General features: G+C 43.1%; 1 protein-coding gene across 1 annotated transcript in view; it reads right to left on the bottom strand.

Moving 5' to 3' along the window:
* ALK (ALK receptor tyrosine kinase) overlaps positions 1-16,821 on the bottom strand; it is a 557,631-nt gene that overhangs the window by 137,136 nt on the left and 403,674 nt on the right. The window contains exon 6 of the mRNA XM_065401476.1: positions 9,339-9,470. Coding sequence (XP_065257548.1) covers positions 9,339-9,470 — 132 coding nt within the window. The remainder of the gene's footprint in view (positions 1-9,338; positions 9,471-16,821) is intronic.

Raw genomic sequence — 16,821 nt, forward strand, 5'->3', positions numbered from 1 at the left:
TGTCCAGGTGGTCCATGCTTTCAGGCCCCATGAGTGGCTGGACAGGGTAATTAAACTCCATGCAGCCTTCCTTCTTGAATCTCTTTCCTGTGGATACCTTCACTCCCCTCTCCCAGCACCAAGTACATGGAAAATGGGGAAAGAAGGGAAAGAGAACAGGGGACATGTAGCAGTAGGGGGGTTGGGCTGAATTTGCATTGCTCCCAGCATTTTTTTTTTTAAATGTTCTTCTGGTACTTGTTTTTGGGTGTTGTAAAGGCAGCTAGCCTATCCAGCACTGGGTGACTGTTGTACTGTTTTAATACCGGTTTACAAATAAAGCCTTTTAGGTCATCAAGAAATGTTAGTGCTATCACTCATCACTTGTTACAATCATGAGTTGAGATAATAAAGCTAAAAACATGAGCAGGAGAAATTCTGCAGTAGCAAGCAAACACTATTTCTCTATTTACCCAGGTACAGCAATTCACATTTCAATAAATTCTATACATAAACCCATGCTGCTCCCCCGCCAACTCATTATTCATCATGTCATTCATAATTAAATTGCATGAAACTTAAGTTCACACACCTCTCAAGCACTAAATTCCCCCCCACACACCCCAAAATTTAATTAGTCCCATTCTCCCCGTAAGCATTTTCATACAGGTACTATTCCCCGTCTTCCACTGGGCCATGCAAATCCATAATGTGAGAACACAAAGAATCCCCGACTTCTGTTGCCCTGTTGCAACCAGTTCCCGCAGTGGTAGTTGTATGTGCTGGCTGAGTGTACCAATTCATCGTCCTGTCGCTGCCATGGACCATCCAGGGGGAAATGGCTCACTGCTGGCTTCACAAAGTTTGTGAAAAGCACAGCAAGCCACAGTAATATGGACAGCATTGATGACATCCAAATGGGTCTGTAGACATCTCCAACATGTATTTTAATCTGCCAAAATCACATTCAATCACCATTCTACATCTGCTGAGAATGTAGTTAAACCTTTTCCCAGTGCCTCTGAAATCAGGGTACGATTTCATAAGACAAGGCAAAAGGGGCACGCGAGGTCCCTGAGAATAATGGTGGGGATTGTAACTCTGTTTGTCAAATCATCTGGTGGGAATAATGTCACAGCCTGTCCAGGAATGTAGAATCCTGAGCGATGAAAAACCTCTGGCATTGTGAACTTTCAAGTCTACGTTGATGTTCATAAATCTGCCTCTGTGGTCCACTATAACAATGGAGTACCACCCTTTGTGGTTTATGTACTCATGTGCTCCTTGAGGAGAGCTAACTATGGGTATGAGTTCCATCAATGACCCCGGCACAGTTAAACCCCATTCTCTCGAAGTCAGCAGTTACCTGTGGAATATCTAATGCCCAACACCTTGGGATAAACCACACATCCGACTGCCTCAGATACCTCTGCCACGAATTTCTCTACAATCAACTTTCCAACCCCAAACTGGTTGGCAACGGACCTGTAGCAGTCTGGGGTAGCCAGCTTCCAGACATTTATAGCAAGCTGCTTCTGGGCTGGCAAGGGTGTCCTCAGGTGTCTCTCTTTATGCTGGAGGATCAGGGCAAGCTGCTCACAAAGCTCCAGAAATGTAGCTTTCTTCATGCAAAAGTTCTGGACCCACTGCTGGTCATCCCAGGTCTGCACGACCATGTGATCACACCAGTCTGTGCTTGTGGTCCTGCACCAGATGCACTGTTCTACACAGCGGCTATGCCAACTGCACTGAGCAGCATCTGCCAGTGAGAGTCTGCCATGTCAGGGTATTCCTCCTCCTCCTCCATCATGAAATCCATTGGATACCTTCGGTGGGTCAGAAGCCACCATCAAATTGTCCACCAGCTCCCACGGATGCTCTGCCAGTTTCCTGACACAAGAGCAAAAGCGCAGGCAAGAGAAATTCTTCAAAAGTTCTCCATGTTGCTGGCTCTGGTAGGTGGGAGCACACAGAGCAAAATGACTGCTCAGCAGGCGGTGTTGGCACGTCGTTCAAATATACAGGGTGGGGAATTACATTTTTTCACAGTGCATCAGTCATATGGCTAGAGCTGCCACATTTCGGGAGGGTGCTAGGGGCTCTCGGATATGGTTGTCTGACTTGGGTCAGTACAATGTGGACGTTAGAGCCCCAGATACAAGAAAAAGTCTTAACATAGGGTTAAGAAACAGTGTAGATGATATGAGTCAGCTGACTTGAGTCCCACTACCCCCGGGCTTACATTGCAGAATAGACATACAGAATGGGACCAGCGTATGCTGCCTACTGTGAAAAAGAGGAGAGTGGCAGGTTACAGGGATTCTGAGAGGGAGTAGAGGCCATGTTGGGACCTCTCCATCTAAGAAGAAGGATGTAGTGATGACAGCTTGGTCCTTCTCTAAGTATTTTCAAACTTTCAGAATGGTTCAGGTTTGGTTTGAGAAGTAGGTAAAAAGTTCAGGGGTTTCTGATTTTAACCCACATATCCCATCCTTTAACAGCAACAATAATTAACCTTTGGAACAACTTATGGAAGGATGTGGTGGATTCTCCATCACTTGAAATCTTTGAATCAAGATCAGATGTCTTTAGAAAAGTTATGCTCTGACTCAAAGGGCTTGATGCAGGAATTACAGGTGAAATCTTATGTCACGTGCTATACACAAGCACAGACTAGATGATCATTATTGCCCCTTCTGGCCCTAAATAAAAATCTATGAACCTTTACTGGATATGGAAGGAAGTTTCAGATCCTGGGTCAAAGGAGCATCTAAATGTGATAACACTTAAAGCATCTGATAGATGCTTAACACTGTAGCTGCCTACATATATGTTTTTCATTACTACTTGGTCTGCCAAATTCCATCAGAAATGAAGTGCAAAAAGTAACTATCCCTTTCACCACAGTAAACAAAAAAAAAGATTTTCTTGTAATGCCAAATGACTTTTTTGAGATCATAACTTGTGGAGATCGGAATTCTGTCAGATGTAACCCTTTCAATGTAAAGAGGGGGAGAAAGGTTTGTAACTTAGCAAAGGTTTATGCAAGACAGGAGAAGGTAGGGCACTTTTACAGAGAGCATTGCATGGCGACATGCCACCACACCATTTCTTCTCTGGGTAGCTTCTGTTGAGTCATATCCATCACCAATGCACAGATGAATCAGCTGGTTTTCCTCACAGATTTTCAGCTGGATAGTATATGGGGCCCAGTAGAATTTCCTATGCTTTGCAGTCATTTGCTCACTCTGACTGAAACTTGAAATACACATTTCTAGTCTAGATGCTAGGAATACTCATCCCCCCACAGACATAAATGCACATTCCTCCACCCACACACAGAGTGGAGTTTGAGTCACCAGAGCCTGAAATGGGACTTGAGCCATATAATATTTTATTTGGTAACACAGGAATGTGAATCTAAAATAATGTTTTTCCCTTCTCTCCAATTCCTCTCCTGCTTCTCCTAGAGCAGCTGCTTTTCAAACTTCAGAGTGACTCCCTCTTCAGGTATTAGGGCTACGTTGTGAATGGGGGAGAGTTTCGATCAGTCACAGGGTGATGTTACCCTTGGGAATTGTTCCCCCCACCCAAGAGTTTTCAGGTGTGTAACTGCAGTCCATACATCATAATCCATAATACACATAATAGGGTTAGCTCATCTGGCATCAGAGCATCTTCAGCCTTTGATTTGCTATTCCCTCACCTGTGGAACCACTCATATACAGCACTCTGATATGAGGGATGCTCTTAAACCAAAACCCCAACACCTCCTGCACCGAAAAAGTACAGATCTAAACTACTGGAGATAAAGTCTTTGCTTTTGTAAAACAAAGCTGTGTCAATTTTTATGCCAGAAGAGAATTTGTCCTTTCATCTCAGTCTCGCATCATAGCAGCCACATTACCTATATGGCTGTATTAAATCAGGGGGCCAGGGGCTGTCTTCACAGCAATTTCCAATCCTTGTGTATGAATTTGCCAGTGAAGACATAGGATGGTCCACTCCCTGAAATCTTAATTTGTTCTTCTACTTCTTTCACTCCCCCGCCATGATCCCTGTGACGGCCACAAATGCAGAGCTTCAACCCCTTCCCTCCGCCCCCCCAACAATACTATCAAAATAGAGAGAACAAAAGACAAACCAGCTTGATTATATACATCCAGGTTCCCCTGCAATCACAGGAAGGTGGTCTTGTAGGATCCCCCTAGCTCAAGTAATCCTAACATGATCACAAGATAACTGGGGGAGAAACCAATATTCAGTAGGGGAAATTCCTTTACAAGCACACTGTTGCCAGTCTGTTACATATGACCCCAAACCACCATGATTTGGCATCTGATTCCATTTATGCTTCTTTGAGGGGGGTCTCTTTTCCCTGCAAGACTGTTTGATTAAAAATCAAACAGCAACATTTCTTTTCTCCAGGGGTCCTTGATTCTACTTATTCTACAAAGACTAATTGGCTGTATGTAGCAGAACCATCATGACATTTTCATTGGCCATTAATAAGTAAAGAGGTGTTAACAGACAGCAGACTTTAGGGATCATTTTGAGCCAGGAAAAGAACAAAACAAAACACAAAAGAAAAACAAGAAAAGGCAAAACCAGTATCTTCAAAACCAAAAGAAACAGTAGAAAAACACAAGACTTTGAACTTCATAAAGAGAGAAACCATCAGTTGTTAATTTGGCTTGACCCTTTCTGCCAGTTCTTTTGTGTATGTGGCAGCAATGCTTGGGGAAAACATAAAACAAAAAACCCAACAACCTACAACAATGATTCATTTTTTCCCCATGCTTAAAAACATTGATGAAAGTGTTTAAGTTATCAGGACTAAATGACAACCTTAATGCTGAAAAAGATTTGGTACATTGTGTGTTGGTCTGATAAACTGATGTAATTGATGTGTAAAATGTTTGATTGTTTTTTGTTCTGCAAAATAATCTTATGCCAACAATAGGCAATGTCCCATATGGTCAGGGCAGCTCTGCAACAGCAGAGAATTGAATAATAGAACTGAATGGACTAGTACTCATGAGGGGTGGGCTTGGTCAGTACTTAGATTGGAGAACCCAATTGTGATGGGGTATACAAACCTTACACTGGGCCTGAAGGGGCTAAAAGGCAAGAGTGGGCTCAGGTAGCCTCCTGAACATGCTCTAGCTGGAGGAGTGGGTTAAAAGGCACTGAGAAGCCCAGGCACAGGGGTGGACAGGTTGCAGGAGAGAGAAATCCTTCTTCAGGAAGCCAGACAGCAGGCGGAGTCTGAGAGGGGACCACAGAGTGGGTAAGGCCCATAGGCAGTACCTTCTCCAACCATCACCCCCTTTGAGAACCAGCAAATCCTTGCTCCTTTTGACTCTTTAAGTGACTGACTGGACTTCAGGGGCCATGCCCCAAACTAAAGGGTCATATAAGTAGGAAGTAGCCCAGAGCAGCAATCAGACTCGCTGTATGGAGGACCCTTCCAGTGTTGGTTCCCACCTGGCCCTGGACTGGGACCTGGTGGAGATGGAAGGCCGCATTCCCCCTACCACATCCCTTTTGGGGGCTGAGGCCCAGCTGAAAATCCAAAGATTCCCAGGTTAGGGTCAGGGACAGGCACATCTAGTGTGCTTTTAGAGAAGGCAAAGAGCTGGAAGTCAGGTGCGCGAACCACTAGGTTTTTCAGAAGGCCAGGCAGCCCATCACACCATTGGAAACCTAGGTACTGAAGGAAGTGACTCTAGAGGTGGCACTCTTCTCACACCCTAGAATGAAGGGTCACAGTTTTACTGAGGATGCTGTCTTTCAGAATATTATGTTGTGGTCAAACTCAAAATTGTCTATTATTTTCTCCCCAAGAGCTGGAAATGGGAACTCAGACGTCTTGGCTAATTTCTAAGGTAGTTAATTATAATCTGATCATGTTTTACTCTCATGGTATTTTCAGCTGGACATAGTGGGCCAAATTCTCTGACTGCATAACTCCATTGACTATAGATGTTGACATTTCAATGGTGGGTGAAATGAGCCATATATGGTGTATGCATTTCATGTCACTGGGAGAGGGGCACTGGCTGCTCAGCCAGCTGACCCACCATGGTGTGGGATCTGGCAGCTAGGAGCACAACCAACCCCCCCCCCCCCCCCCCCCCAGCTAGTGTGTGCATGCTCTGGCTAGTGCCTCTGGCCAGCCACAGGTGCATCCTCCTTGTCAGAGAAACAATAAGCATGCTCCCATAGGTCTGTCCTATTCCAGAAGGATGGTTCTTGGATCATAATAACAGCTGGTACAGCTCTACTTCCCACACTACAATGCTCCTAACAGTACAGACAGGAATTTATGCACAGCAGATACAAGACATAAAACACATATATAGACGATCCATTTATTGGGCTGGGTAAGTAATGTAACTTCCTGCTAGAAGTTAAGTGAAATATAGTCAGTGGTAAAAAGAATTCTAATTGTCACCATTTATTGTTTTTAATTAAATATTAAAATACAATAAAAATCCCATTACTTTTTTTAAAGCTACGCTTGAAGGTTTTAGACAAAGGGGGATTTTTTGAGATCTGTAAGTGAGACTTTTTAAGTGCATTTTAATTTTAATGCAGTGTTTCAGAGAAGGGACTGGATGGATCAGGAGATCGGTAATGTGAAAAACAGCTTTATCTAGGTTGCCAGTTCAAATCTGCTTCAGGTCAGCAGTGACGCTACATATAATGTTATTATGAAAACCTGTTTGCTGTGAACCGCTGGGAGTGAGCCTCCCATGCCAAGTAGACAGACTCAAAATTGCTAAATTTTTAGCATGCTAAAAATTGTGTGGTTGTTTGAGGCCTGGTCTACACTACCCGCCTGAATCGGCGGGTAGAAATCGATCTCTTGGGGATCGACTTATCGCGTCTCGTCAGGACGCGACAATCGATCCCCAAATCGACGCGCTTACTCCACCAGCAGAGGTGGGAGTAAGCGCCGTCGACTGGGAGCCGCGGCAGTCGATTTTGCCGCCGTCCTCACAACAGGGTAAGTCGGATCTGATACGTCGAATTCAGCTACGCTATTCGCGTAGCTGAATTTGCGTATCTTAAATCGACCCCCCCCCCCCGTAGTGTAGATGTAGCCGCAGTTTGGATGGCAGCTCAGGCTCTCAAGCCCACCTGAGCCCTGGGTCTGAGCTGGGGTAGCTAGTCCAGGTCTCCGCTGGATCTATAACATCTATACACTGCTATTTTTAGGGCCCTAGTTTGAGCTGAACTAGTGAGAGTCTCTCTACCCGGGCTGGGAGGCTCACTAACAAATTTCACCTTACATGGTAAAAACTCTAGTGGTCATGTCAAAAGTTAACCGTTTAAAAGCTGTTTGGTAGCCTATAAGAGCTATGTTGGTGCTCCTAGTTCAGATGCCAGTTATACATTGCATAAAAATTTATGACACCATTGATTTGACTGGCACACTTGCTAGCAGTAAAGAGGGTGGAATTCTCCATGGTCTCCCATGTTACTCCTAGGCTAGATATACAGTAGGATCACTTTGCCAGCGTAGGAATACAGTATACTATACCGGCAAAGCATGCAAAGTGTGGACAGAGCTTATATGGGCAAAGTTTCACTTTTGCCAGCATAGCTTAGTCCAGTTCCCCAGAAGTGAAGTGAACTATACTGGCAAACGTGCAGTTTCGCCACTATATCTAGCCCACGAAAGCGGATGCCCAAATACATTTGTTAGCCTCTAAGGTGCCACAAGGACTCCTTGTTGTTTTTACTAGAGACTTCTACCAACACTGCTAGATTGGTCAGGGATCACAGCTCATCACACCCTGACTGACATAGTTGTGCCAGCAAAAGTATGTCGTTCAGCCTGGCCCTAGAGCTGGTTCCCTCCAAGTCAGGATTGAGGTACATACAGGGCAGCACAGGAGAAGCTTCCCCCGTTTGCTGCCCTTGATGTACCTGTTTTGTGGAGAAGCAGAAGTATTCAGTCTCCAGGACTGTCAATCCAGCACCTTTCATTAGCACTGACATCTCTTTAAAAGGCTGAGAAGAGTCAACTGCGGTAGATACAATGCATGAGGTCGCAGATTTATCTAGGATTTGTCTTACTACAGTAACAACTAAAAAGAAGACCATGTATCACAGAGCCCATTATATAGAGGTCTCTGGAACAGTACAACCATCGGTGAAATATTCAGGAATGTAGAAGTTTAAGGCAAACTCAAGAAACTGATTATTTCAAAATGCGTCATCATAGGGCTGCGTCTATACTGTGAGCTAGGGGTGTGCATCCCCATCTCATATACACATACTTGCACTGGCTCTCGTTGAGCTAGAATGAGCATAGATCGCTGCATAGGTAGGAGCAATGGAGGCATGGCTAAGCTGTGCCGAGTACATAACCGCTGGTTTTCAAGTGGGTTTCTACTTGGGATGGTTCAGCTGTGCCTCTGCTGCTGCTACCCGTGCCACCATGACTACGCTGCTCTTTATACTTGTGTTAGCTCAAGGAGAGCCAGTGCGAGTATGTGTACGTGAGCAGCGGAATCCCACCCTTAGGTTGTAGCATAGGCATAGCCTTAGACTACAGACTGCCCAGGAATGGCTATTTAAATAAGGAAAAGGAGGAAGAGCAAACAGAGATATTTTTGGGAGGAAGGACTGACTAGTGGTCAAAGCATAGGACTAGGAGTCAGGAAAGGTAGGTTCTTTCCCAGACTCATTCTGTGACCTCAGACAGGTCACATCCTCTGTTATAAAGTGGGGTTAATACGCACTTTTCACACCTGTATAGCTATTCCTCCCCACCCCCAGTTGTGTGATAGTGTATGCCGGGCAGTTACTCTGCTCCTAGGAGAAAAGGCGTGAGAGCAGCTGAGGGAGGCTGGCTGAGTAGCAGCCACAGCTGTGGCCACACCCAATCAGGCCACAGCTGGCCCTGATATAAGAGCTAAGGGAGGCACAGTCTCATTCCAGCCCTGGAGTAAGAAGGGTCTAGCTGCCTGGGAGCACAGGGTACCTCAAGCAGAGCAGTGCTGGGGAAGGGCAGGCAGAGCTGGGGAGCTCAGGCCAGGCGAGTTCCCAGGCTGAGGCCTGGCTAAAGGCCAGGGGAGGGACTGGGGCTGCAGGGAAAGGCAGCAGGTCCAACCCCCTTGCCAATGATGAGTGGCCATTACAGACTGCAGTTTGCCCCAGTGAGAGGGGGCTAGATGATGACTGGCAGTAGTCACTGAGGCAAGGTGGGTACAAGGCTGTTGTTTCTCTGGCTATTAGCCTTCATGTGTTCATTCAAAGCTCCTGTGATTTGGGAAGCAACATCTGGCTCCCATTTTTCAGAAGGGAGGTGAAAGGATGTAAACTGGGGGTCAGAATTTACTCACTGCACATATCTCCCTCGTCCTCTCCCTCTGCGCAGTCCCTGATGAAATCACATGCCTGCCCCAGTTTGATTACTGTTCCATTCCAACAGTTGAAGGAACCCTGTAGGGCCATTTTGGAGCCAGAAGAAGATCCTAGAGAGAAGGAAAATAAGTCAATTAAGACTGCTGCATTACCCTCTTTTCCATATCCTACTGCAGTGTCTGCTGGGATCCCAATCACATGGCCATAGAATCATGGAAGTTAGAGATACAAAAGACCTAATGGATTACCCACTCCACCCCACTGCAAATATAAGAACGTTCCCAGCAGTGCATAGCATCATGACAGAGAATTAGCAGTTCTGCCCTTTCTTACCTTCTCAGTCTTGGTCACCATAGTGTGTTCATTATGTTAGAGCAGCTTCTCATTTCTCCTAATGCCCAACAGTCCACGTTAGGTACAGTTCTCAAGGCATTTTCAGTGTTTGTGTGTGTGTGGGGGGGGGGGGGGGGGGGAGAAGAGCTGATACTTTAGAAAAAAAGAGTTGAATTCCTACAGTCTGTGTTGCTGTACTTCTGAAAAATGTGGTATGTCAAACAATACATGCCATGGGTTTTTAATTGTGTGCAAATTTTCTGCTACCCTGACAGCCCTGAAGATTGAGGTGCTTTCTCTGAAGCTCAGGAACAGCAAAGGGTTGCAAACAGTGCGAGCTTCTGCTATACCATCCTGCCAGCATGCCTAACCTATGACGTGGAGGCATCATACCTCTAGGAGTTGGAAGATAATTTAGCGTCAGTTGTCCTGATCAATCATTGCCTCTCTCTCCCCTCCTCCCCGAGAGCAGAGAGTACCAACAAGGAGGCCAACTGTGCTGTGAACCACCATTTACTGGGAAAATCATCAGCTCATTTCATATGAGCCAAACAGTGTTTAGACAGTAATGGCTTTTAGTTAGTGCTGAGCTCACTGCAAGATTTTATAGCCTAATGATAATTCCCCTTCAGACACCCAGACAATGTATGTTCTGATGTATGGGGCAACTTGGCCACCATAAGGTAGAACTGATGATAATGGTGGTACTGGCGTTGTGTATTAAGGTACATTCCTTGTTTAAGACTTTAGTTACCATATACCCTACATCCTAGTCAGCAAGTGTGTCAAATTATTCTAAAGAAACATATCAATCTTCTAGCCTGCTTTAAGTATCCTTATTTTACCATATCAGTTATAACACCTTGCAAGCAGAAGGGCCTAAAGAAAAGGCCAGACTGAGAGTCAAATTTTGCTCTCATTTATACTAGTGAGTACCTCCCAAATATTACTAGTAAATCCAGAGCTATGCCAGCAGTTAAACTCTATTAACTTCCATGGAGATAATCCTGATTTACACAGGTGGGTCAGAGCGGAACCTGGCCTGCTGTCTATTGGATTCACTTCACTCATTGCTGCAAAGCAGGAACATAGCATGGATGGGCCTGGGGCACCAGATTGGGAGTCAGAAGACCAGGGTGCCATTCCTGTTTTTGTCATCAATTTGCTTTGTGACTTTGAGAAAGTCATTTACCATCTCTGTTCTTCAGTTTCACCATCTGTAAAATGAGGATATAATGACCTCCTTCATAAAGTGCTTTGAGATCTAGAGATGAAATCAGAAAGGCTAAGGCACAAAATGAGTTACAGCTAGCAAGAGACATAATAGGAAAGAGGAAGAGGTTTGTTAAATACATTAGGAGGAAGAGAAAGATGAAGGAAAAACTGTAGATCCTCTACTTAGTGGGGAAGAAGAGCTAATAAGTGATGACAAATCAAAAAAGCTGATGTGGCCAATGCCTATTGTGCTTCTGTCCTCACTAAAAAGATTAATGGTGACCAGAAACTCAACACAATTAATATTAACAACAAGGGGGAATGAACATAAGCAAAAATAGGGAAGATAGTCTAAAGAATATTTAGATAAGTTACATATATTCAAGTCAGTATGGCCTGATGACATGCAGCCTTAGGTACTTAAGAAACTAGCTGAAGCAATCTCAGAACTGCTAGCAATTATCTGTGAGAACTCATGGAGCATGGGAGAGGTTGCAGAGGACTGGGAAAGAGCAAACATACCACCTGTCTTTAAAAAGGGGAACAAAGAGGGCTAGGAAATTATAGACCAGTCAGCGTAACTTTGATATGTGGAAAAATACTGGAATAAATTATTAAACAACGAATTTGTAAGCATGTAGAGGATAATAGGGTTATAAGGAATAGCCAGCACAGATTCATCAAGAACAAATCATGCCAAACCAACCTAAAAAAACCTATATTCAAAGAGTTGTTATCAATGCAATGGCTTGCTGTCAAACTGGTAGGGTGTACCTAGTGGGGTCTTGAATGGGACAATCCTGGGTCTGATACTATTCAATATTTTCATGGATAATGGAATGGAGAGTATGGTTACAAAATTTGCAGATGATACCAACCTGGGGGTGGGGGGTTTGCAAGCACTGTGGAGGACAGGATCAGAATTCAAAATAATTTTGACAAATTAGGGAATTGGTCTGAAATCAACAAGATGAAAGTCAATAAAAACAAGTGCAATGCACTTCACTTAGGAAAGAAAAATCAAATGCAAAACTACAAAATGGGAATAACAGGCTAAGTGGTAGTACTGCTGAAAAAGACCTGGGGGTTATAGTGGATCACAAACTGAATGAGTGTCAACAATGCGATGCACTTGCAAAAATGGCTAATATCATTCTGGCATGTTTTAACAGAAGTGCCATATGTAAGACACAGGAGGTAACTGTCCCACGCTATTCGGCACTGTTGAGACCTCAGTTGGAGTACTTTGTTCAATTCTGGGCAAGACGTTTCAGGAAAGAAGTAGACAACTGGGGAGAGCCCAGAAGAGAGCAACAAATGTTAGGGCAGATTTTCTAAATATCTTATGAGCAAAAAAATTCAAAAATGCTGGGCATGTTTCATTTTGAGAAAAGAAATCTGAGCGGTGACCTGATAATAGCCTTCAAATATATTAAGAGCTGTTATAAAAGAGGACCATGATCAATTGTTCTCCATTTCCTCTGAAAGGAGAACAAGTAGTAATGGACTTAATTTGCAGCAAGGGAGATTTAGATTAGATATTAGGAAAAAATTTCTAACCATAAAGATAGTTAAGTTCTGGAGCAGGTTTCCAAGGGAGGCTTTTAAGAACAGGCTGGACAAATACCTGTCAGGGATAGTCAAGATTACTTGGTCCTGCTTCAGTGCAGGGGACTGGACTTGATGACATCTCCAGGTCCCTTCCAGCCCTTCATTACTATGAAATAAGCTCTATAAGAACAAAGTATTATTATTCTGTATTGTAATGAAGCAGCTGTATTAGTACTGCAATGCTGTAAAACAACAGCTTTCAGAGGACTGAATAACTTCTTCTGAAACTACAGGGGAACTGAGGTTGGCAGGACATTTGTTTACCAAAGTGAAATCTGGCCAGGACACCAAGGTCAATATCTTAATTGTTGCAAACATGTAGTGAGTTCTTTAATGGACTAGAAGTGACCATTACCTATTGTGCCCCTATTAGTTCAAGCTCAGAGGGGAAAAAACAATCTACTGAGTTAGTTCTTGTAGCACTTGCATTTGGTTGTTGGTTTTTTGTTTTGGTGAGGGGTTGGGAATTTCCACCCAAGAACTGGCTAACTTTAAGCTTCTTAGCATATGAGAGCTGGCTACCTCATTGCCCTGGGTGACCTGGCTAAAAACACAGCATGCCTATCATGGCTGTCTAACAAGTCAATTTATTGCTCATTACACAGTATACCACACACACCACCTTGTGTGCCTTTGGCCTTTTTAAAAGAAGCTTCAGATAACATTTCTGTGTATCTTTTTTGGAATCTAAATCTGAAGCCCAGGTCTCCTACCTCCTAAAGAAATACAAGTCTGCAGTTTGTGCTCTGTATGAGTGAAACATGCAATCCACTTTCCAACTTCAAATACCAGTAGCTCAAAACATACCAGTGCTTCTTTCTGTAAAGGGATACTCCTAGACACTTGTATAGTACATTTTTTTTTACAAGGACCACAGAGATTTACAAAAATGGTTAGCTACTATTATTTACATTTTACAGATGGGGACACTGAGGCATACAGAAATGAAGTAACTTCACTGAGTCAGTTCAATACAATGAATCAACAGCAGAGTCAGAAAGAGAACCCAGGTCTCCTGAGCTATCTAATCAAGAGGAAGAACTACTGCTGCTTTAATGTCTGCACCACCCTAAGGTCATCCATCAAGTCAACTCTCTTGCTAGCTATCTTCTGACTGCAACACACAGTCTGAATATAAAGTCTGAAGTACTACAAACACAATCCTATGCAAAAGGAATAATCACAAGAGTGAAATGCCTGCAAGCTGCATGGAAACTATTTTAATATACCATAATAGAGGCTCAAACTAAATGTACACCCCAAATTTAAAAAACAGTAAGAGGAACCAAAAAAATGCCACCATGGCTATAATAGCAGATTAAAAGAGGTGGTTAGAGGCAAAAGGCATCCTGGAAAAATTGGAAGTCAAATCCCACTGAAGAAAAGAGAAAGGAGCATAAACTCTGGCAAGTCAAGCATAAATGTATAATTAGGAAGGCCAAAAAAGAAGAACAATTAGCAACAGACAAAAACTAACAAAACAATTTTTTAAGTACAGCAGAAGCAGGAAGCCTGTCTAATGATCAGCAGGGTCTCTGGATGATCAAGGTGCTAAAGGAGAACTCAAGGAAGATAAGGCCATTGTGGAGAAACTAAATGAATTCTTTGCATTGGTCTTCACTGCAGAGGATGTCAGGGAGATTCCTGTACCTGAGTCATTCTTTTTGGATGACACATCTGAGGAACTGTCCCAGACTGAGGTGTCAGTAGAGGTGGTTTTGGAACAAATTGATAAATTAAACAGTAATAAATCACTAGGACCAGATGGTATTCACCCAAGAGGTCTGAAGGAACTCAAATATGAAATTGCAGAACTACTAACTGTGGTATGTAACCTATCACTTAAATCAGCCTCTGTACCTGATGACCAGTGGATAGCTAACGTAACATTGATTATATATTTATTTATTTTTAAAGGCTCTAGAGGCAATCCTGGCAAATACAGGCCAGTAAGCGTAACTTCAGTACCAGGCAAATTGGTTGAAACTATAGTAAAGAACAGAATTATCTTACACATAGATGAACATGATATATTGGGGAAGCGTTAACATGGCTTTTATAAAGGGAAATCATGCCTCACGAATCTATTAGAATTCTTTGAGGGTGTAAATAAACAGGTGGACAATGGTGATCCAGTGGATAGAATGTACTTGGACTTTCAGAAAGCCTTTGACAAGGTCCCTCATTAAAGGCTCTTAAGCAAAGCAAGCACTCATGTCATAAGAGGGAAGGTCCTCTCATGGATTAGTAACTGGTTAAAAGATAGGAAAGGAAGTGTAGGAATAAATGGTCAGTTTTCAGAATGGAGAGGGGTAAATAGTGGTGTTCCCAAGGGGTCTGTGCTGGGACCAGTGCAGTTCAACATATTCATAAATGATCTGGAAAAGGTGGCAAAGTTTACAGATTATACAAAATTATTCAAGAGAGTTATGTTGAAAGCTGACTGTGAAGAATTGCAAAGGGATCTCACAAAACTGAGTGATGAGACAAGAAAATGGCAGATGAAATTTAATGTTGATAAATGCAAAGTAATGCACATTGGAAAAAATAATCCCGACTATACAGATAAAATGACAGCATCCAAATTAGCTGTTACCATTCAAGAAAAATCTTGTAGTCATCATGGATATTTCTCTGAAAACATCCACTCAGTGTGCAGCCGCAGTCAAAATAGCTAACAGTATGTTAGCAACCATTAAGAAATGGATAGACGAGACATAAAATATCATAATGCCACCATATAAATCCATGGTAGGCCCACACCTCGAATACTGCATGCAGTTCTGGTTGTCCCAATTCTATCTGAAAAGATATTTTAGAAAAAAGTACAGAGAAGGGCAACAAAACTGATTAGGGGTCTGGAATAACTTCCATGAGAGGAAAGATTAAAAAGACTGACTTTTCAGCTTAGAAAAGACATGATTATGGGGTGATATGATAGAGGTCTATAAAATCATGAATGGTGTGGAGAAAGTGAATAAGGAAGTGTTATTTACCCCTTCACATAACACAAGAGCCAGAGGTCACCCAATGAAATTAATAGACAGCAGGTTTATAAACAAATGAAAGTAAGTACTTCACACAACACACAGTTAGCCTGTGGAACTCATTGCCAGGGGATGTTGTGAAGACCAAAAGTGAAAGTGTGTTCAAAAAAGAATTAGATAAGTTCATGGAGGATAGGTCCATCAACGGCTATTAGCCAACATGGTCAGGGAAGCAACCCCATGCTCTGGGTGTCGTTAAATCTCTGACTTCCAGAAACTCAGACTGGACAATAGGAGATGAATCATTCGATAATTGCCCTGTTCTGTTCATTCCCTTTGAAGCGTCTGTCATTGGCCACTGTCAGAAGACAGGATATTGGTTTAGATGCACCATTGGTCTGACCCAGTATAGCCACTCTTATGTTTAATGAGAAGGGGTAGAATAAGCTGTTATATGTTAAAGTGGAACAAATCTCTGCTTGCACTGCATGGTCAGTCTTAGGTACTAGAAAGGGGCAGCATATCTAATTCAATGTACAAGCATGTGATGTGAAAGACTATGAATTTTAGAAGTGTCTATAAAACAAGGACTGTTCAAATGTTTGTGTCTCCCTTACACTCCCAAGGAAAAGGCCTTATACTGCTTTGAAGCATCAATTAATTTCCTACCAATGTTATCAGGAGTTGTGCTATATAGCCAACAATTATAGCTCAGTCACCAACATTTCTTACATCTGACAGATATTGCTAGCTTCTGTGACATGGACTGATGGATCTCAGTCTAGCTCCTGGTGGACAAGTGCCCATATGATTTACCATCTCACCCTTGTGCATCAGGGTTGGGGCAGTGGCTACAGGAAGCTCGCACTGCTGCTTGCTGTGTCTCTCCTATTCTGTGGATAAAGAGAGAGTTCAGTCTCCAGGGCTCTCAATCCAGCACGAGGACTATATTCCTGTATAATGTCTCTAAACAAAAGCTAACTGTTGTAATGACTGTATTGTTTCTGATGTTTACATGACAAGGATTTGTAAACTTGTTAAAAACTTCCTAAATAAATAGTTTAAAAAAAATAGCAGTGAAGATGCAGTAGCACAGGCTTTAGCATGGGCTGTACACGCCCGCTCAGAATCCTGGGTAAGTATTCGCATTGCTAGCCTGTGCCAGGGTCTATGCCCATGCATCTTCACTGGTATTTTTAGTTGTGCTAGGCAGATTAAAGCTAGCATGGGTATGCTAACCCAATCTCACCTCTGAATCCAATGTAGACACACTCTAAAAATGGCTTGCCCTGGGCCATTTGCTTTTTGCTTCAGC

This window comes from Emys orbicularis, chromosome 3, assembly GCF_028017835.1.
Source record: "Emys orbicularis isolate rEmyOrb1 chromosome 3, rEmyOrb1.hap1, whole genome shotgun sequence".
Classification (NCBI taxonomy): Eukaryota; Metazoa; Chordata; order Testudines; family Emydidae; genus Emys; species Emys orbicularis.